Raw genomic sequence first — 22,964 nt, 5'->3', positions numbered from 1 at the left:
AAACCCAGATCTATTTAATACAGTTAGACTAGCTTACGGGGTCACAAGTCTGAATATAACCCCATTTTGAAAGTCCAAAGTAATTACTTTCATTCATTTCCAATCAATGGATTTTATTAATGTTTTAAAAACATTTCAGTATTGTGGATGAGAGAGGCAGCGTACACTAGGGCTGTGCAAAACTTCAGTCCTGATTTGATTCGGTGGAGATTCAGCCCAATTCGGTGGCCAAATCTCCAAATCTGATTCAACTCAGACGACCCTTTAATCTCTCCAAATCGAACTGGAACCCTTCGAATTGATTCGGAGAGATTTGGAAAGATTCAGTAATTTGGACATAGAGACAGCTTTAAATGTTCCTTCTACATACCTCTAGGTAGCAGGGACTTGTGAGCGCTGCTGTGCTTGGTGCATGGAGTGTTCCACAGAAGCACGGGGGGCTTCTCAGCGCACTTAGCAGCAGACCCAGAAGTGGACCGGAAGCACTTCTGGTCCACTTTTGGGTCTGCTGGGGAGTGCACTGGGGGCTCCTCCTACACCTTCCCGGCTCAGTGACTAGTGCGTCCTGGGTCTTACACCCGGGTTCCCCCTGTGGCTGATTGCCATTGCGGGGGGTGGAGGGGACAGTGTATTCTCTGGCAGAAGTACTTCCAGTCCACTTCCAGGTTCACTGCCAAGCATGTGGAGGACCCCCGCACTCCTGTGGGCTACTTCATGCACCCCAGCATTGCAGCGATCACGAACCGCACCTGCTGCCTCAAGGTATGTAGAAAAAACTTTTAAAGCTGTGTCTGTGTCCGAATTGCTGATTCTCCAAATCAGCATCGAATTTCCAGATTCAGATTCAGATTTGGCAGATTTGGCAGAATCAGGGACAGTGATCCAAATCAATGAATTGAATCACTGTCCCTGATTCGGGCTGAATTTGAATTGAATAGGGCCCACTTTGCACATCTCTAGTATACACCCCCTCCAAAAGTCCTTCTTTGCTTGTTGCTCATATAAAAAATCTTCTGCTACTGTAGCGGGCATTTAAAAAGTCAGCATTTGCCAAAATTTGCACAAATTGGTATACAAAATAGATGTTAACTGTGTGGGAGGTGTTGATAAAAGCTAACATGGAATGGTGGCTACTCTAAATCTGACCCATGCTTTTGTTTTATTTAAATTTTCATCGTAATAATTATTCAGTGGTTTCATTTTGGTCAATGAGGCTACATTCTGTCACACATGCTCATGCTGGCTTGTATTTTATTTCCCTGGGGTTAGTGGAATACACATCTAAATGCCCACCAACAAAGATAGGGCTACAGATCCTGGCCAAATGGGTATCTGGCCTAATGGCAAGCTCAGCTTGGTATGAAATGAGCCATTCAGAGGACGTGTCTATACAAGATGCTTCAAGCACAGTAGACTAATTCTACTGTGTATTAGCGTGACTGACAAAACCCATGCTAATGCACAGTAGAATTAGTGTACCGTACCTTATTTAGCATCACAAAAAAAATGTGCACGGGCACTAATGTGCAGTAGCGCTGATTATGGTGCATTAACTTTAGTACCTGTAATTACAGGTACTAAACTTAAGGCACCATAATTATGGCACATTAATGAACATGTAGATGTGCCCAGAATGAACTACTATTTTGTTCTTAAAAGTGGTCTTTGTAGGTCAGGTCTGAGATCAACAGGAAAGTTGTGAAACTCTCAAAAGTTAATAAATTAAGCTGACACTACTGAAAGTCAGAAAATCAGACCCTGCAGTTATTTATTTGCATTTAGAATTTTGGGACAGACTTTTACAGGTGCATGCAAATACTAAGCTTAGCATCTGGTCTTAATTTTCAGTATTCAACATTTAGACTATTATTCCAACATAAATATAAGCAAGCTTTTGTTTCCCATTCCCCCTAAATCCCCAGAACCACTCAGAATAATGAAGTTGCCTTGGCTTGTGTACAGCGATAATCTTTAGTTATTTTTCAGATATTCTAAACACACTTATACTTTCCTTTTTTTTTTTTACTCAGAATTTTTAACACAGAAGGTCTCAGAATTTCCTTTTCTCCAGAAGTAGTACTTATGGCTAAAAACCCATTTCCTGTTCTTGGGTGTAAACTCATACTGCTCATTGTCATAATTCACAAAATGCAGTTCAGTACCACTGATTGGTTTAAATACTGAAAACTGTCAAAGGTACCATTATTTTTCCCAAAAGTATATAGTGTCTGGCATATATAGACAGAGACATTCCTGGACCCAGAGCTTCCCACTTGCAGCAGATTAAAAAGAGGTATAAAGAACTTTTATAGAATGGTATGAAGTGACATTCACGTGTTTTTGGAGCTCATGCAACCACTAGTGCTGTTATAGTGTTTCCAGCCCTCATTTTCAGAAATATCTTTCTCAAATACCTTTGAAAACATTTGTTCCAGATTACCTCTGGTGCCATTAAAACAAGACTGCAAGAAGCAGAAACAACCGAGGAGAAGATAAATGCGGCACGTGAAAAATACCGCCCTGTTGCCACTCGTGGATCTGTTATGTACTTTGTAATTGCCAGCTTGTCAGAGATAGATCCTATGTATCAATTTTCCTTAAAATATTTTAAGCAGGTTGGTTTAAGCTTTCTTTTAGGTAAACATTGTTACTAAGATAAGCATAAAACAATTAAATGGATGTGTACAGATACGATTTTACAATCACTATCTGAAATACTGACAGCAAAAATATTAAGCCCCTATTCCAAAAGGAGGGTGTGTCATAAACCTCTGGTAATAGTGTAATAAGCATAAACCAAACTAACTAAGGTGATGGTGATTTATTACATTGAGAGAAAATCCATTGTTTCTCATTTGATTATGATAAGGTTAGAAAATTAGTAGTTACAAAACTCCCAAGCATCGTACCAAATACTGATTTTAGGCATATACTGGCATATTTATTTGTATCCAAGACAAAATTCTTTCCCCAATTTAACAGGGGGAAAAAAGTCCCCTTGTCTTTGATTTGAGTACAAGATGATGAGGGGGCAGGTGGCTGCTGTGGCTCTGGCCCTGACATGTCAGAGCCAGAGCGACAGTCGCAGCCAGAGCTGCTGTGTTTCCCTGCACTTGCCTCCTACAGTCTCTTGTCTTAAATTCAGAGTCATCATGGATTTTGGTAAATGTGGTACATTTACTAGTTTAAAGAAAAGCTGACTATTTTTTCGAATGCTATTGTTACCACTGAAGTCAACAGACTTAACTTACTGCTGAGCGGTAAGCAGATCACTTTTTGATTTGGCACTTAAGTAACCAAGTTTTATAATATTTGATATAAACAATTTTTAAAGGTCACACTAGAAATCTTCAGAAGAACCCAGATCTTGTTATTTTCATACTCATTTATTAAGCATGATGACCATAAAAGGATGCAACTCTATAATATATTTTTCTGGTTTGATGGATCTGCCCTAGTGGGATGCAGAACACTGGCATCCTGCAGAGCATTTCCCTGCAGTCCACAGCACTTTGTGTATCATAGTAGTAAATAATTCCATGTCATAGCAAAATCGGAGCATAGTACAGTGCAAAATCAGAACATAGTAGGCTCATATAGCTTATCCGTGTATTCGCTTCATAATTCCATGAATTAGTGCTGTTGTAGAAATGTGAAATTAATGGAAGGTTGAGACTAAACACAGCCTATAAGAGAACTGCCGGCTTAAAAAGTAGCATACAATATGAACAGGTTTGAGAACTACATTTCTAGTCAGTTGTGTGAATTACTCAAAGTACACCCATTATTAACTATTAATAACCAACTCATCTAAGCTGTTATTTTTCCCCTGCAGTTATTTAATACAACCATTGAGACATCTGAAAAGAATGATAATCTGCAGCAGCGCCTAGCAATACTGCTCAGTCAGACTCTGTATGCAACTTACATTAATGTATCTCGGGGCCTTTTTGAGGAACACAAACTCATCTACAGCTTTATGCTGTGTATTGAAATCATGCGACAGAGAGAGGAACTTACAGATGCAGAATGGAATTTTTTCCTCCGTGGAGCTGCTGGCTTAGACAAGGTGCGCTTCGCACAGATTTATGACAAACAAAACTCTAAATCATTCTAGGTTTTTGATTGAAAAAAGTGATGAGTAGATAGTGAGAGGAAGTTGTCTGTGTGACTGGTGACTTATTCTTCCAACTTGCAAAACAGCTAATTCTTAGAAAATATTTGAGATGATTTTTTAGGTATTTTTGACTTATTGGCCCAGGCCAGGAAAGCATTCTTATGCCAAAGGCTGTCAGTCATGCTTGTCAATGGGACATAAAATATGCATAAAGTTGAGTGTGTGCTTAACTGATATCCTGAAAAAAGCACTAGGGGGTAGCTTTTACATTAATATGTAACATTAATATGTAAGCATATGTTTGAATGCTTTTCTGAATGGAATAATTATTAAATTGACTATTTTGCAGCTGTCTTGCATTGAATAGTAAAATGGCTTCATATTTTTTTAATTTTTATGTTTCCTTTTTTGTCTTATATATTTTCACTGATCCTTTTATCTGTCCAACAGGAACGGCCATCTAAGCCTAATGTTCCCTGGCTTGAAGACACCATGTGGTATATGTGCTGTGACTTAGAGGAAATGCTCCCATGTTTTAAAGGCCTTCAGAAAGAGATACTTTCCATGCACATTTTCATTAAAATAGGTAATTTGATAAAAAATTAAGAATGTCTCTTAGAAAGGCCTGTTCCTTTACCCCATGGTTTTCTTTCAAAGAACATCTTCTACATGGTTTCTGCTTGTATTTTATCTAATCTTTTTTTAACAGATTCCTTCAGAGGCAACTTATTCAAATTTTAACATGCTTGTTATTGATATAATGACTTTTCTCCTTTTGTATAACTGCTTTTTTTCCCCATTGCTCTCATTCCTGCCCTTAATGATTTGGGGGGAGTTTGCCGTCATGCCTCATTGGGTTGTATGGAGAGGAGGTCTCCTTCTCTTCCAAAGCTTCAAGATGGCAGTGGGGGTGAGGAGAAGGTAGGGAGTAGATGTTCCTATCTGCCTTTGGGGGGGGGGGGCAGCACAGTCTCCCTTCTGGGAGCAGAAGGCATAGATATTAGGTTTTTCCTTCTCACAGGAGCAGGAAAGAGTCTCCTCCCTTCAGGAGCAGCAGAGAAGGCAGCTGGAGTCCTCAATCTCTCTCTCTCTCCCAGCAAGGCATATGTAGTAACAAAGGGACAGGTTGTCTCTACAAATGAAATGTATAATAACAGCCTTCAACCATCTGAAGGGTGGTTCCAAAGAAGATGGAGCTAGACTGTTCTCAGTGATGGTAGATAATGTTGAATGGGTTGACTGCAGCTACCATAGCATTCCACTGACACACATACACTGGCAGGGCCAACAGGTCAGATGATCTGATGAGCACTTGCAGTCAGGTTACGTTTTCAAGTTTTTCTTGTAATCACAAGGAAGAGAAATCTCTCCCTCTCTCTCTTTCTCTGTCTTTGTTTCTTTTTCTCCTTTTTTAAAAAAAATTAAAGCTCAGGGCCTGACATCATTATGTGACCTCAGGAGTGGAAACTCTAGACATTGGGCTTACAGTATCTCTGCCTCAGTCCAGTCCTATAAATCTTATAGTCCAAGACAGTCCTGTAACAGGGCACACAGTCACCATGACTGTGTGCAAAGGGATTTGAGGCCAAAAGTATGAATAAATAAGCTGCAGCCTTTTAAATTTTTCATCTTCAATATCTTAATATTGTGAACTATTTCTTCATGGTGAGTTATAAATTAATGACACTGCCAATAACTCTGTCATTTTTAGGGTGCCTTGATATTCACATTAACCCAGAAGCTTGGGAAGGCTATGATTCTGAGCTTTCATATCATTCAGGCCAAGCTGAAGAAGAAAAAAAGGAAGGCTTAACAAAAGGTCCCTGGGACACAAGGCTGAGCATGTTTCAGAAACTGATTATTGTGAAATGTTTTATGGAAGAAAAGGTATGTTTTTCACTGAAATCCAACTGTGTAATAATTTTACTCCACTTGAAAGCTTGCAAGAATAATTTGCTTTAAACTAAAATGTGTTATTTGGCCATAAGCTCAGGAGGAGCTGAAGGACCTTTCCAAAGGAAGGAAACAGTAGGCTGGCCTGCCTCTTTCCCTGTAGAGCAATATGAGTGGCATTCTGTTACTTTTCTGGTCATTTAAATGTCTAGATTTAGTCATCTACATCAGTGGTGTCAAACTAATCTGGCTTCAGGGGCCCCATCAGGCCCACAGATTGGCCCCCCAATGTTGGACTGAGTATGTGCCCTGGAGCAAATGCCACGTGCCATGCATGTCCCAAAGTGTCCAGTCCAGGGCAACACCACATGCAGCATCTGTTCCAGGACAGTGCTGCATGCCACACCTGCCCCAGCCACTCTGGGACCATGCCGCACACAGCACCTGTTTCAGCACAGGTCCACTCCATTTCATATCCAGCACTGTGTCCTGGATTGGCTGGGGCAGGCATTACATGCACTTCAGTGCCTGTGCTGGGTGGTCTGGAACTGCACCAGCTGCTCTGGCACCACACAATCCATGCTGACCACTCCAGGAGTGCACTGCCTACTCTGGGACCACACTGGCTGCTCCAGCACAACTTCAGGATGTGTATTAGATCTGGCATGGAGCAGACACATGGTCTCAGAGTGGCTGGAATGGACAATACTTGCTGCTTGTGAGTCAACTTCAAGACCCACAGGCAGTAGCAGGAACTGGATGATAGAGTCCCACAGGCCATTTCTTTGACACCCCTAATCTATTTGCCATTTTTGGCACTTGCACACAAGTAGGAATTCTATTTCTGGCTGTGCATGTAGATCAGTACTCAGACTTTTTAGGATCAAGGTACCTCTCCTTAGGCGTAAGGCACCACTCAGAAATTGATAACTTGTGTTTTTCATTCATTTTTTAACTACAGAAAAATAATGAAACAATCCCTCTATTGCAAAGAACTCAAAGACTGCAACTCAATGTTTTTAACACTGGATTCCTGTTTGAAATCTCTGGGCTTATCTTGTGAATCGTGTTTGCATATCTAACAGTCCTAATGTTATGTGTTACTGCAGTACCCTTGATAGGATTTCAAGGAACCCCAGAGTGTCACAGCGCCATGGTTGAGAATTGCTGATATAAATGGAACTTAATTATATTACCAGGGAAGGGTATAAAAGTATCACAGTGGCATGCAGGGAGAAAACGAAGAAGGTTGAGGCACGATTTGAGATGAAAGTGGCAAGGGCTATAAAAGGCAACAGAAAGGGATTCTATACCTCTGTCAGTGTAAGAGGAAGATCAAAGGAACTGTAGGTCTCTTATGGAATGAAGAATGCAATCTAGTGACAAATGATATACAGAAGGCTGAAGTATTTAATGCCTTTTTTACTTTAGTCTTCGTGAATAAATCTGCTACCAGATGACAAGCAAAGATTAGGAAGGCGACAAACAGCCTAAGTAGTGGAAGTACAGGTTAGGGATTACTTAGAGAAGTGAGATGCTTTCAATTCAGCAGAGCCAGACGGGATACACTCTAGAGTGATGAAGGAATTGTCTAAGGTACTTTCAGAGCTGTTGACTACAATCTTTTTGAATATGTGGCAGCCAGGTGAGGGCCCAGATAATTGGAAAAGAGCAAATATAGTGCCCATTTTTAAGAAAGGGAAGATGGAGATTGCAAGGAATTGCAGAGCAGTTAGTCTGACCTCAGTACTTGGACAGATTATGAAGCAGGTCCTCAAGGAATTTATTTCAAAGCACCCAGAGGAGAACAAGGTAATCAGTAATAGCCAGCATGATTGATCAAGAGTAAGTCATATCTAACAAACTTGATTTTCTACTATGAGACACACCGATACATTGGTCCAATATTGGATTGGGACCAATATAAAGAAAATTGATTGCATCAGAAATTGGCTAGATGTGGCTAATAATTTGGCTGATAAATGCCCGTGCATGCACACAGCTGCAAAGCAGCATGTAGGAAGTGAGGAGCGCAGCATGACAGCTTAGAGAGGAGCACAGCCTGACAGCAAGGAGGCAGCAAGGAGCGCAGCCTGGCAGGGGCTGAGGCAGGCGTTGCCCAGACAGGGCAGGGTGGGCACAGGACAGAGCCATGGCTCATCTGGGGGCACGGGGGGGAGGCGGTCAAGGGGAGGAGCTACTGTTGCTGCACACCACTCCCGCTGCTGCACACCAAGCTGGGCAGAGTAGTAGATATGCTGGAGGGTTCAGAGAGACCTAGACAGATTGGAGGATTGGACCGAAAGAAATCTCATGAAGCTCAATAAGGAGAAGTGCAAAGTCCTGCACTTAGGACGGAACAATCCCATGCACCGGTACAGGCTGGGGGCCAACTAGCTGGGCAGCAGCTCTGCAGAAAAGGACCTGTGGGTTACAGTGGATAGTAAACTGAATATGAGCCAACAGTTTGGCATTGTTGCAAAGGAGGCTAACAGCATACTGGGCTGCATTAGTAGGAGAGCTGTCAGGAGACTGAGGGAAGAAATTCTTCCCCTCTGTTTGGCACTGGTGAAGCCACACCTGGAGTCCTATGTACAGGTTTGGGCCCCCCACTACAGAAAGGATGTAGGCAAATTGGAGAGAGTTCAGCAGAGGGCAGTTAAAATGGTTAGAGGGCCTGGGGAACATGTCTTCCTAGGAGAGGCTGAGGGAACTGGGTTTATTTAGTTTGGAGAAGAGAAGACTGAGAGGGGGCTTAATAGCAGCCATCAACTACCTGAAGGGTGGTTCCAAAGCAGATGGAGCTAGACTATTGTCAGTGCTGGCAAATAACAGGAGAAGGAGAAATGGTCTCAAGTTGCAGTAAGGGAAATTTAAGATTAGATATTAGAAAAAACTTTCTCACTAGGAGGGTGGCAAACCACTGGCACAGGTTAACCAAAGAGGTTGTGGAATCTCCATCCTTAGAAGTTTTTAAGACTTGGGTAGACAAAGCCTTGGCTGGAATGATCTAGTTAAGGATGGTCCTACTTTGAGCAGAGGCTTGGACTAGATGACCTCCTGACATTCCAACCGTAATTTTCTATGATTCTCTGAAAGGAAGTGGTTGGGCCCAGTGCCTGAAACCAGATGGGCAGTCTGGCCCTGCATGTTACAGAGAAAGGAGCTCCCGAGGAGAAGGGATGCAGGAGACAGAGGCAGACACCTAAGCTACCTGGGAGAGCATGAAGGAGAGTGCTAAGGGAGGAGGAAGTATGGCTTTAACTCAGCATTGGGTTACACTTTTGTTTGGAGTTGTTTTGCTTGTATTTATGTTGCATTTAAGTTTGACCAAAGGACCAGGTTCTGGCTGAAGGGGAGGATAGACGCCACAGAGGGATGCCTGGCTTCCATCTTGATAGCAGCCTAGCCTGGGGTCTGAGTTTCAGAGATATCCAGACTGGTGCAGAGCTACGAGTTAGGCCAAGGCTGGGAGGGCTAAGGTCACACATAGTGAAGGCAGCTTGGCCTGGGTTCAGGAACCCAGAATACTGAGGGCTGGTATGGAGCAACAGCAGCCATCTTGGAACCAGGGGCCCAGGCAGCTGATGGAGTTAGGCCAAGGCCAGGAGGGTTAAGGCCACGGTAGTGAGGTTAAAGCCAGGGAAGAGTTGAAACCTGAACAGGCCTAGGCTAAGAGGACTAAAGCTTGTTGAAATGGGCTGAAGCCCAAAAGGGGCAGAAGCTAAATCAGGGGCCCAGGAAGAAGCGAGAGTCTTGCCAGAGCCAGGGTCCCAGCAAGCTGAGTGGACTGTGCCAGACAGGGCCAGGGTACCCAGTGGATGGAACCCAAAGTAACACCTGTAAGGCATGGTAATGTCTGCAGGGGAGGATGGAGTCCCCTTGAGGCAACTTGTTCCCTGAGCCACTGGTTGAGCCGGGAGAGCCACAGTTTAGTGCCTGAGGGGCAAGACTGGGGCCAGCTGGGCAAGGTAAGTACCAGCTGGCTAAGATAAACTGAGGCTCACTCTGGGACTGTGGGCAACCTTCCTAAGCAGTATAGGTTCCATCAAGATATTGCATGTGAAGTCAAAAGGCAAGGTAGTCAAAGGAGCTGGAGTGGGGTTGAAGTCACTTGGGCACCAGAGGGTGTCCCACCCCTGAAGGCCAGGTCCCACTACAGGGACATGTGATATACCTTGACTTCAGCAAGGCTTTAGAGACCATCACCCACAACATGAATATGTTAAAATAATAAAGGAGTAGATGACGGTACTGTAAGGTTAGTACATAACTGGTTGGATCATTGTGTTCAAGGAGTAGTCATCAAGGTTCAGTGTTTAATTGGGAGGATGTATCAAGTGGCTTTTCTCAGGGGTCTGTTATTGGTCCAGTGATATTATTAAACAATAAAAATGATCTGGATGATGACATGCATGCTTAGCAAATTTGCAGAGGACACCAGTTTGGGTGTAGTTGCAGTCATTCTAGAGGGTATGTCTAGGATCCAGGGTGAACTTATCAATCAAATAAAATTCAACAAGTACAAAGGCCAAGTCCTGCACTTACAACAGAATAATCCCATGTACAAATACAGACTGAGGAATGATTGGCTAGGCTGAAATACTGCAGAGAATGACCTGGGGTTTACAGTGGACCATAAGGTGAATATAAGTCAACTGTGTGCTCTTGTTTAAAAATAATAATAATAAGCCAATAGCATACCGGGTTCAATTAACAGGAGTCTCTCTTGTAAATTAAGAAAAGCGATTCTTCTCTGTTTGGCACTAATGAGGCCTCACCTGGAATACTACATCTAGTTTTGGGTCTCACACTTCAAGAAAGATATGAAAGATTGAACAGATTAGACAGACTCAAAAAGGAGAGCAACAAAATGATTAAAAATCTGGAAAACATGATTTATGAGGAAAGCCTGTAAGAACTAGATTATTTAGTCTGGAAAAAAAATGTAGTTGTGGAATTGGGGATCAGTTCCCAATAATGCCATATTGTCAGTGCAGGGGGAGCTCAGGATCACAAGCCTGGGTTCCCTGTACCAACAGAGGTATCTGTCCATTTGGGAGCCCGGGTTAATAGACTATGGCTCCCACCTGTGCGAGCAAGTGGATCCCTTGGGCTGGCCACAAGTTCAATTTATGGCATGTTGGGAACCATCTGCAATTTTATTACACATACATTTTGTAATAACTTTGTGGCTTATTTCCTGTTTTATGGTGCCATTAATTGAATGAATCTATGGCCAGGTTAACTACATAATGACACCTTAAGTGTAATGTGCGCCGTGGGCCCAGGGAGTAGGATTAAGAGCAATGGCCGCAAACTGCAGTAAAGATTAAGGATGAAGATTAGAGTTTCTAACTATTAGGGTAGTTAAACATTGGAACAGGCTACCTAGAAAAGCTGCAGAATCTCCATCCCTGGAAGTTTTCAAGAACAAGTTAAACAGACCCTAGACTTGTTTGGTCAGCAATGATCCTGCTTCAAACACATGTGGTCCTGCTTTCTAGCCCTACTTTCCTATGATTGCATATGTACACAGACTGTGCATGTGGAACAGGTTATGCACTGACTGTGTTCATAGCCAGGTCATAAATTCCCCCTCCCCTCCCTTGTGGATTCATACTGTAGCTAGGACACTCATTTGACAAGGCAGAGAAGCTGAGTTCTAGGCCCTGCCTCACCCAGAGCAGGTTTGAACTTAGGACTCTAAATTCTCAACACAGTATTTTAGCCAGCATACCACAGGTCACCTATTATCCAGTGCGTTCTCTGGCACTCCTTTTGAAACGGTCCCCTAGCCCAGCCAGTGAGAAAGAGGCATATGGGAGATATGTAGGGCCAAGAAGAAAAAATTAAACCAGAGGGAATGTACATCAGTGAGAGGATTACTGGCCTAAAAGAGAAGGGGTCCTGGGTTCTAGCCTGAGTGTTTGCTCCCAATGAGGGGCAGAAGCTTCCTCACTGCACTAACCTGCATCCATTTTTTCCAATGATCACAGTAGTAGCTCAGCTTCAAAAAAAGTGCTGCAGGAGGACACAAATGATGCCTGACTGGCATGCTAGCTAGAGCTCTGTGCTGGGAAGTCAGAGACCCAGATTCAGACCCTCTGGGCAAAGTTGGAGGAATGCTAGTGTGTGTGTGTGTGTGTGTGTGTGTGTGTGTGTGTGTGTGTGTGTGTGTGTGTGTGCACGCACGCGCCTGTGTGAGAATTTGTCTATGCACATACAGTTTTGTGGCCAGGAATACAATTCCTACTTGTGTATATATATAAGTGATAAAATGTTATGTAGATGATCAAATCTGGGCACTTAAACAGGAAGAGAACAGAAGGCCACTCTGCCCCAGCCTGTGTTCCTTCATGTAGAGGGGCTGAGACTAGTACTAGCTAATTTGTAGGAAGTACTTTACATAAGGCATCATCTGCCCCTTTGTATTCCATTTATATACTGTGGGCCAAATTCCATTTTACCTGTTGGGCATCTAATTCCGCTTATACATTCAGGTGCGATTCTGTTACACCCTATTCAAGTCCTGAAAATACATTAATATATCAGTTATTGTGACATACTGTTATTTTACCCTTAAGTCTGAGTCACAAAAAAACAGCAAGAAGGAAGACCCACCCACATTTTGATTTAACAGTTTTTCAGTAAACTGAGCAGAGTAGAATGGAATTTCACTTACATGCCTAATAGATGGAATAGAATATGATTCCATATGAGGCCTGCAAAGTCTAGGAATTTTAAGAGGCAATGGAAATCTTGAATTCAGTGGTTCATGTGCTTGTATGTATGGTTTGTTTTAGTGTACCAGTTCTTACAATACTGTCTGAACTTCTGGATGTGAATAGGGCTGTGGAAAGCTTTGGTCCCTGATTCGATTCGGCAGAGATTTGGCCCCGTTTGGTGGCCGATTCTCCAAGTCCAAATCAAATCAGGAGACCCTTTAATCTCTCCGAATTGAATCAGAACTCTCCAAATTGATTCGGAGGGATTCAGAATCATTTGGAAATTCAGACATAGACACAGCTTTAAATGTTTTTTCTACATACTGCTAGGTAGCAGGTGGCTTGTGAATGCTGCGATGGTGTGGTGGATGAAGCATCCCACAGGAGTGTGGGGGGTTCCCCAGCACACTTGGCAGCAGACCCAGAAATGAACCAGAAGCACTTCTGGTCCACCTTTTTGGGTCTGCTGGGGTCACACTGGGCCCCCCCCCCGAACCCTGCCCAGCTTGGGGACTGCTGCCTCCTGGATCTGAGGGGGCTCCTGGGGTCCCCCCATGGCCAATTGCTGAGCTGGGGGAGCATGGGGGGGTCCCTTGCATGCTCCCCATTGGACCCAGAAATGGACAGGAAATACTTCTGGTCTACTTCCAGACTCTCTGCTGAGCATGCAAGGGGCCCCCCATACTCCTGTGGGACCTCCATCTGCCCCAGCATCGCAGTGTTCATGAGCTGCACCTGGTACCTTGAGGTATGTAGAAAAAACATTTAAAGCTGTGTCTATGGCCGAATCACTGATTCTCCAAATCAGCATCGAATCTTCAGATTCGGATTTGGCTGAATCAAATTGGGGACAGTGATCCGAATCAATGAATCAAATCACTGTCCCGGATTCGGGCCAAATCCAAATTGAATATGGCCCGCTTTGCACACCCCTAGATGTGAATTCAGTCATACAGTCATAGAGAAGTAGGGCTGGAAAGAACTTCCATAGGTCTTCTAGTCCAACCCTCTCCCAGAGGCAGGGTCATCCCTATCCAAACCATCCTATACAAATCCACTGCATATAACCTCCAAAGAAAACTATACAGGCAACCCTGACACAGCACAAGACATAATACCCTAATCTGCTACAGGTAAAGCAGGGAGGCCACAGCAGCCAATGGTTGTTAAAATATGCTTGAGAGATCCAAGGAAGGAGGCCATACCTCCTACTACAGAGAAAGGCAACCCCCCCCACTGTCCATATCAATATGACCGTGGTGTAAAATTCCTTCCTGATCCCAAATATGGCAATTAAAAATGTTTGAAATGTTCCTATCATTAATTTTGGCTTTTCTTTGAGTTAATAAGTTGCTGTATGTTTTGCTGTTTGTAAGTATGTGAAGGAGGTTGTTTGAAGGGATTACAATAGTTGCGGACTTGCATCTTGGAACTTTGCTCTATTTTTCACTATTGACTCTACTATTTGTATCATAGCAGTAGGACAGGCCCCGACGGAAACAGGTCCGATTTTACTAGGTACTGTCCATACTTAAACCTGCAGCCTGGAAGTGCTTATTGTCTAATGTCAGCTAACTTTTTCTGTTTGTTTATATAAATCAGTGTGTTTTCATATCTACAGGTTGTCTCTGCGCTGACTGAGTTTGTAATAGAAAATCTTGGAAAACAATTCATAGAGAATCCCCCAGTTGACCTGGGAACTCTTTATCAAGACATGTCCTCGTCCACTCCTCTAGTGTTTATCTTAAGCACAGGCTCTGATCCCATGGGAGCTTTTCAGAGGTTTGCAAAAGAGCGAGGATATTCAGAACGGTATGAATTACATTGTTACAGTGAAGAATTAGGTTTTTAATGGAAATTAGGTCCCTAATTCTCTTAGGCCTCTTCAAAAATACCAATCTCTGGTTTTCCAGCATATTAATTTTTTTGTTAATTTACACTGTAGCACATGCCCGCTGGGCAAAACCCTGGCTATATTGAAGTTGATGAGATTTATCGTTATTTTCAGTGAAGCTGTAATTTCATTCTTTATATGTGAATATATATTAAAGTTAATTTATGTAGTTCTGCAAATTATGTACTATACCAGTGTTTTAGCGTATGACTTTCAGAGGTACACTATGACTTTCTTTATGCTGCTGTATATCCTTTCATTTTGAGGTCTAAACGGGCCAAGAAGCATAATCTTCAACACACGTGTTTGGACATTTTGGCTAATATTTTTTAAAATATAAATACTGAAATCCTACTATTTGAAATTTACTGTGTGTTAAAGTATCTGCAGTAAAAACTTTAACAGTATTTACTCTATTTCAGACTGGAGTCAATTTCACTAGGTCAAGGCCAAGGACCTATTGCAGCAAAGATGATAAAGGATGCAATGAAAACAGGAAATTGGGTATTTCTGCAAAACTGTCACCTAGCAGTTTCATGGATGTTAGCTATGGAAGAACTTATTAAAAGTTTTACAGAGCCAAGTATGTTATTTTCCTTCTGTGATGCAATATCTTTCCCCAAGAGCAGACCAAATCAGAATTGTGCTTTTCTAATTATTTCTTATCCCACAGACAAAAAGGAGAAGAACAAAAGAAATGACCATCTTTAGGATCATGTTTTTTCATCATATTGCATAGGATTCACTCTACTCTTTGCCTAGTTATGCTCAGTAGTTTATTATTACTGTTGTTGTTACTGTTATTATTTTCTTCTTTAAGGGCTTTCACTATAATTTATGACAAATTTTCTTTCATGAAGGCAGGTAGGCGTTCACATTAAGGAATTTATCCTCAATGCCTTACCAAACAGTGAAATTGTATCCTTATTTTATGCAACTTTAATAGAGGAAGATTTATGTCAGATTCATCTAAATCTTCACCAAATTCCTCCTTCCTAACCCATCAAAGTACTGCAGCATGTACCTGTCTGTACCATCTCCATGCCTTGCCCAAGGATGTCACCATGAAGGGCACTCTCTTCATTTGATCCTACTCCATGTATGCCAAACCCTAGGAATTGGGTAAGACAGCATCCTTAGTGCAGCAGTGAGACAGAGAGCCTGAGAGCAGTGCCAAGCATATGCTTAGGGCTGCTCTAAGGCAGCTACATTACTTCACTTTCAGGAGTTGTTGCATGTGGATTGGGAGGAAGTTCTTCACAGTGGCACTCCCAAGCATGGCAGGGAGCTGGTGTAGACATCCCCCTGATGTTTACAACTAAAGGTGTTTGGAAGAGGATAAGTTGGTGAAAGCCAATTGTACTCGAGAGGGCTGGTTAGGCAAACAACAAATGTAGCCTGGCAGTGACTAGGTGCATGTCTTGTGCATGAAGCCATGGGTATGAATTGTTAGGGGGCTTACATGTTAAGTTCCTTGCAGTACTGTTTTTGTTCCAGTTATGACATGTGGGTGGCAGATACTAGGGCTGTGTGAATCTTCTGGTGGTGATTCAATTTAGAGGAGATTCATCCTTATTTGGTGGATGAATCTCTGAATCTGAATTGAATCGGGGCCAATTTAAAGGTCCAAATCAATTCAAAGCTCTCCAAAACTTCGGAAAACATTCAGAGAGCTTTGATGTTTCAGGCAGAGCTACAACTGAGTCTGAACTGGTAAGTACTAGAGGGGAGGGGTGGGGGAAGGGACCATGGGGGGACCCCTGCCAGCCCCCCATCCTCCCCTGCTCCCCCAGCCCCCCCAACCCTCTCCCCCAGCACCCCCATGGCTGCCCCCATCAACCCCAACTCCCAGTACTTTAAAAAAAAGCCCTGTGCTCAACGGGTGCTGCCAGGCAGGGGGCAATCCCTACTGTCCCCCACTGCCCTCCACTCCCCCAGCCCCCCCCATGAGTGCCCCATGCATGCCAGCTCCAGCCCTTTAAGAAAAAAAAAGCCAGAGAGTGGTGGTGGACGGGTCATTTTTGACCTGGAGGGATGTGATCAGTGGGGTTCCCCAGGGCTCGGTCCTTGGGCCCATACTGTTCAACATCTTTATCAACAACTTGGACGAGGGAGTGGAAAGCACATCATCCAAGTTCGCTGATGACACCACAGATGCATCACAAGCAGGTCCAGGGAGGTGATCCTCCCCCTCTATGCAGCATTGGTCATACCGCAGTTGAAGTACTGCGTCCAGTTTTGGGCGCCGCACTTCAAGAGAGACGTGGCTAGCATTGAGAGGATCCAGAGAAGGGCCACTCGCATGCTCAGGGGGCAGCAGAGCAGGCCATACAAGGAGAGACTAGAGGGCCTGAACCTATTCAGCCTCCACAAGAGAAGGCTGAGGGGGGATCTGGTGGCCATCTACAAATTCACCAGGGGATCAGCAGGGAATAGGAGATGCCCTGTTCCCCCAGGTACCACATGGGGTAACTAGGAATAACGGCCACAAATTGATAGAGAGCAGGTTCAGGCTAGACATCAGGAGGCATTACTTTATGGTTAGGGTGGCTAGACCTGGAACCAACTTCCAAGGGAAGTGGTGCTCACTGCTACCTTGGGGGTCTTTAAGAGGAGACTGGATAAACACCTAACTGGGGTCATATGACCCAGCATCCATTCCTGCCCAAGGCAGGGGGTCAGACTTGGTAATCTGTTTAGGTCCCTTCCGACCCTAGCTACTATGATACTATGAATCGGCTGAATCTGAATCCAAAGCAAATAGTACCCACTTTGCACAGGCCTAGCAGTTACACTGCTTCAAACGAAAGCTTTTTGTACTTAGAATATTAGAATAAAAGCTTGGTTCAGCCACCACCCAAGGAAAATCCCAACCATTAAGCAAAGGCATGGCTTAGTTCCCAGAGACTTGTAGACTTTGTTCATGGAAACCTTCCTTCTGCTAGCTGCCTAACAGCCTCTGGCAGCCAAACTTGTTACAGCAGCAGTTATAGCTGAGTCTGTCTGATATAATTTTTACCCACTGTCAAGTCTCTGATCATCCTTTCTCTGCCTTTAAAAATCCTGCTTTCTTTGTGCTCCTTCCTAGTTCTCCTAAGTCTGTGCCCAACTAAGCTGATTCTCCCCTCCCAGGGAATCATCACTGAGCTACCCAGTCAGGCTCCCTCGGGCTGTTTCTTGCTTTTGTCCCATGCATCTTGCATTTCTTTCACAAAGTTTCAACAGGAGGGGCTTGCCCATTCTCCTGGGAGGTGGGAGATGCAGACTTGAAGCTACTCAGACTGAGGAGGACCTCTAACCCAGGTCTCCCTCTACTTGGGCAAGCACTCTGACCACCAGGCTAGTAGAGAAAAAGTGAGCACTACCTTCAGCACCACCAGTCAGTCAGGCACCTCACCTAAGTATGCCATGGATCCTCAGTGAATGGAGGTGCCTAATGTATAGCTCTGACTCAATTGCATTTGTTCCAGAGATGAAGTAAGATTTCAGACATGGTCTGGTGACTAGTGTTTCCTACTGGCTGACTCTGGATTGTTGTTCAGAGGCACCTGCCTCTTCCCATTAAATCAATAGGGGTCCTACTCAGCTCTGCCTATTTGGATCGCTCTCCTGAGGCAAGAGGTCTAGTTTTCAGGCTTTGCAGTGCCACAGTGGATACACCTACAAGGCTGATTTGGATCTAGCCCTTAAATCTTTGACTGTTTCTCTGTGTCTCAATGCAATTATTGTATTTCCTTTCTGTGTTCCATTCAGTGTTTTCTATAGCTTTCTAACACAGAGGTGCCTCGTCTGAATGCCATATTCTAGCAAGTGTCAGATAAAGAGGCAGCGTTGTTTATGGCTTTGTGCTTCTGCATATACAACTCAAAATTGCATTACCATTTTTTTGTTACCATCCCACTGCACATTCCTATCTAACTGTCCACTGTCATTATTAGTCTTTTTCAGTGTCGTTGCTCTTCAGGTTTTTTCCTTCATCATAATAGTTGGTAATTTTCTTTTAAATTTTTCTTCATGTGAAATTTCCTTAGTCTCATTTTATTTCCTACCTCCCCTTTCTCCAGGTTTTCTGTGCTTCTTTATGCTATATCTTTAGTTCCATTGATGTTTGTAACACTGACCAAATTGCTGTCTGCAAATTTAATTACAATACAGCTTTACTCTCTTCCAGATTGTGAACAAATGTGTTAAATAGCGTATGTAACTAAGCACTTCCTTTTAAATATAAGTCTTCTTATAGTGATTTGCTTTTAAGGCTTGTGAATTAGTTTGAACATCTAACTTCTTTGTTTTTCAGATGTGTGTATTCATGAGAATTTTCGACTCTATTTAAGTTCCATGCCTAGTGAAACTTTTCCAGTCACAGTCCTCCAGAATTCTGTCAAGGTAATGTTTTTTTTAAGTGATACTAAGTATAATGATAAATAACAGCACATGACAAATTATTTACAGAGCGTTTCAAAATTATATTTCTAATTAATATGATTTGGGAATTTGATGATGCAAACTGAAATGTTGTGTCTTTTGCTCTCACACTTAGGATCATATTTTCTTTAAATACTCACGGTGGTATCAACTGACAAACAAAAGTCCTACTAGAGAAAACAGAAGGAACCGAACATTTCATTGGACTAAAAAAACTGTAAAACCTAGAAGCTTGTCTGCACTTTAACTAAGAGCTAAACTGAACACCAAAACCATACAATTGGAGGGAAGGTGGTATTTCTAGGGAATGCAGGATGAACAAGGAGGGGACTCGCTCTTCTCTACAAAGCTTTTTATAGGCAATGTAGAACATTATGGGGCAATGCTGTAGCAAAGCAGCTACAAATTTTAATTAAAGAAAGACAATCCAAAGAAGATAACTACTCAAAAGGCACCCATCTTGACATCCGCTAAGCTGGAAGACAGCAGAAACTCTGCTCCTTCAAGTTTGGGACATGTTAAATTCTCTAATCCATAAACTATCTACCTCTACCAAGATCATGGTAATCTACGTATTCAAAGGCCTTTCAGGGATAAAAATCTGTGCAGCCTGCTGCCCAGGAAGTACAGTCAAGCTAAGTAGATAGTGCTCAGGAATCCCTGCAAATTATTTTTGATTCTGGCCTGACATATGCTGAAATTGAATTTTATTAGTGAATGTTATGAGTCATGAACCAAAAAGATGACAAAGCCATAAGGAAAATACAGAGTGCCCAACCAAGAAACTAACATATGAGGGATGGGGTTGAGGAGGGGAACACAACTAGCTTACAGAAAACACAAAGTTAGCCAACTAAGCCTGGGGGTGGGGGAGGAGGGGGCAGTCACAACGCTGAGAGAGAAAGAGGATAGATACACACAAACCTGTACAGTGGTCAGCAGTGGGGGAACGGGGAGGTTGAAAAAGTTTCTCTCTCAGTCTTGTAGAGTCTTATCATGGAGGTCCTCTTCAGGTGGAATGGAGTGGTCCATCGTTGAAGATTCCTTTTGGAGTCCATCAGGTGCAGTGGGGGATTCAGGCGGTCCCCTCTGGGTTTGGTCCAGCTGCAGTCGGTTGGGTGGGATTAGTGTATTGGTGATGGGCCGTGATGTGCTTGATGTAGATGTCACGGAACCAACAGATGGTGTCAGCCACCCTGAGGTGGCACATCAGCTTGGCATAGCAGCGGGAGACACGGCAGGCATGCAGGATGCTCTCGTTGCTGGGATCCCAGGCTCCAAGTGTTCCCACAATGAGTGCATCGACTATCACATCATAGCTGCAGCCCCTCAGAATGTAGGCCAGTGGGGCATATTTCTTCCACTTGTGAGCCCAGGTGTCAGTGAAGGTTTGGCACTGGTTCTCAAAGGGGATGGTGACATCCACAAATCACAATGTTCTTGGCCTCCTCATTTGTGATGGTGACGTCGGGACACATCTAGCTCTCACAGCCTGGGATGGTGCGGTTCATGGAGATCTCCCCCACTGTGGCTGGGATGGCCTTCAGTAGCCAGTCCTGGACAACATTGTGGCAAAGCTGCCAGGCTCTGGCATGCAGCCTGCAGCTGCACAGCATGTGGGGGAGGGTCTCTGCCATGTAGCTGCTCTGCAGGCACCTCTTGTCCTGGCGGCTGAAGTGGACAGCCCCATTGAGAAGCAGGCAGTTGAGGCGGGCGCAATGGAAGAAGCACCAGTACACGAAGCACGTGAAGTTCCTGCAGAGCATAAAGTGGTTTGCTGGAGTCCCACTTCAAGGTGATCTCAAAGAACCTGCTCGGGTTTGGCCCTCAGGTGACCAGCATACTTGTTATGGACAGCGTCCTTCAGGAACCACTCCAGGAAGTGATGTGGAAATCACAACAGGATCACTGCTTGGCTAACAGAGCGCTTTACTTTATTTTACACGGCCATGGGAGAAGAAGCAGGGGCGGCTAATTCTCTGCAGCTGCAGAGTCAAGTCTGTTATATACTTGTGAGACAAAGACACACAGAAGTCTCCCCCTTAATACATTCTTGGCAGTCTGACAATAAATCACCCTGGAGTCCTGCTAGACTAAACTTGTTTTCTCTAGCTGTCTCCTGATAAGTTTTATCTCAAGGCCTCTTTGTTTTTCAGCCTTTACTTATGCTCCTTATTATGGCTTAACTTTATTTTCGCTTGCCCCAGTACTTTTCCGCATCAGAAGGTCCTCATGCTGGGTATCATGGTGACACAGTCGGCGTGTGGGGCTGATTGCAGAGGTATTCCCAGCTCCTGGCATGCCTCAGTCCAGGTCCAGGTGCAGCCAACGTGCTTCCTGAAGTGGCATGTGGCATTGTGGGCTCGGCTCCACAGCGAGGCAAGGTCCCCGCCGTCTCTGCCCAACTCACCCTTTAGCAAGCTGCTGAGGATGGTGGCTAAGTCATGTCTGGTGGGTTGTCTCAATATCCTCTTGTGGGTGGTCTCCTTGAGAGTGCTGGTAGTGATACTTACTGTTAGGTCCAGGCAGGTCAGAAGATGGAAGACATGGGTGACAACTGCAAAGTCACAGAGGTCTCCCATGCAGGGGATGTTGGCACCTCCCTGCTGGTAGGGGATGTGCAGGATCTCATTGCTGGCACTGAGCAGCAGGTGCAGCCACTAGATCTTGGCATTCACCTTCTTGAGGGGGGTCCTTGGGACCACTGAGCTTCTCAGGATGAACGAGATGCGGGGGATGAGGAAAGTGTTCACTGTGTCTGTCTTCTGCCTGGGGGCCAACAAGGACGAATCTAGCTTGTGGGAGTCCTGCATGATCCCATTGATGGTCTCCTCCAGCATCTGCTTGGCCCGATGGCCAGTGGGCGTGCTGAGGTGGTAATAGGCCTTGCCATCACACAGGTGCCTCGTCGCCTAGCCCTGGATTGTGAGGGTGGAGTCCAGGATGTGGCTCTTCTGCCTGCCATCAAAGTGTAGGGAGGCACACTTGGCGACGTTCAAGCGCAGACCCATTGACCTAGCCGCCTCAGATGTCATGTCCAGCATCTGCTGCAGCTGGGCAGTGTTGTTCACAAGGAGGACAAGGTCATCAGTGTAGGTCAGGATGCTCAACTTCTGGCCACACAGGTCGAGCTCACTGGGGCCGCCCGCCACAGCCCAAAGGAGCGGTTCCATGGCCAAGTTGAAAATGATGGGGCTGAGGGGACAGCTCTGTCTCACCCCTGATTGGATGGGGTCAGTCTCTCCATTGGTGCCTTGGACAGTCATGGTGCACCTGTCATAGAGCTCCCACATCAGGTTGGTGATGCCATCTGGTAGGCCGAGTTCGTGAAGGGTGTTGAGGATGTGGCAGTGGGCCACAGAGCTGAAGGCATTGGAGATATTCAGCCACGCCACTGTGCACTGCTTCCAGGTTCTCTGGACATTGTCCAGGGGCATTTGGAGGGTGAAGTTGTATTCGTAGCAGCCCTCCATTGACATGAAGCCCTTCTGGCTCTGACTGATGGCCCTGCTGTTCACCCCCCAATCGGTGATACGAGCCACCAGGTAGCTGGCATACAGCTTCGTGATGGTGGAGCACAGGGCAATGGGTCTCCAGTTTCCCGATTCGTTGGGTCTTCCTTCTTGTGAATGAGGACCGTCATGACCTTCTTCCAGGCGATGGACATGCGCTGGAACTCTCTGCACCTGTTGAAGAGAAAAGAGAAAACATGGCAGCCCAGGTCATGCTTCTTCAGGAGGCTGTACCTGATGCGGTCCCTGCCAGGAGCAGTGTCCCTGGTTCAGGAGCGGTATCCACCTCCTGTGGTGTAAAGGCATCCTTGAACCCCTCTGCAGGGGTGCCAGGGGGCACAGCTTCAATGGTCGCAGGGCATAGGACAGCAGCTTCTGCTGGTGGGTTGAAGACC

At 44.5% G+C, this 22,964-nt stretch overlaps 1 protein-coding gene across 1 annotated transcript in view; it reads left to right on the top strand.

Annotated features, from left to right (window-relative positions):
• The window catches only part of DNAH6 (dynein axonemal heavy chain 6), a 254,044-nt gene that overhangs the window by 185,479 nt on the left and 45,601 nt on the right, over positions 1–22,964 (top strand). The window contains exons 60-66 of the mRNA XM_090038956.1: positions 2,436–2,615; positions 3,836–4,069; positions 4,568–4,703; positions 5,829–6,004; positions 14,360–14,550; positions 15,055–15,215; positions 18,930–19,018. Coding sequence (XP_089895082.1) covers positions 2,436–2,615; positions 3,836–4,069; positions 4,568–4,703; positions 5,829–6,004; positions 14,360–14,550; positions 15,055–15,215; positions 18,930–19,018 — 1,167 coding nt within the window. The remainder of the gene's footprint in view (positions 1–2,435; positions 2,616–3,835; positions 4,070–4,567; positions 4,704–5,828; positions 6,005–14,359; positions 14,551–15,054; positions 15,216–18,929; positions 19,019–22,964) is intronic.

The sequence above is a fragment of the Crocodylus siamensis genome, chromosome 3 (genome assembly GCF_052110815.1).
Source record: "Crocodylus siamensis isolate JL-2025a chromosome 3, ASM5211081v1, whole genome shotgun sequence".
Lineage (NCBI taxonomy): Eukaryota > Metazoa > Chordata > Crocodylia > Crocodylidae > Crocodylus > Crocodylus siamensis.
Note: the sequence above shows the minus strand (reverse complement) of the source record. Positions and strands in the feature narration are given on the sequence as shown.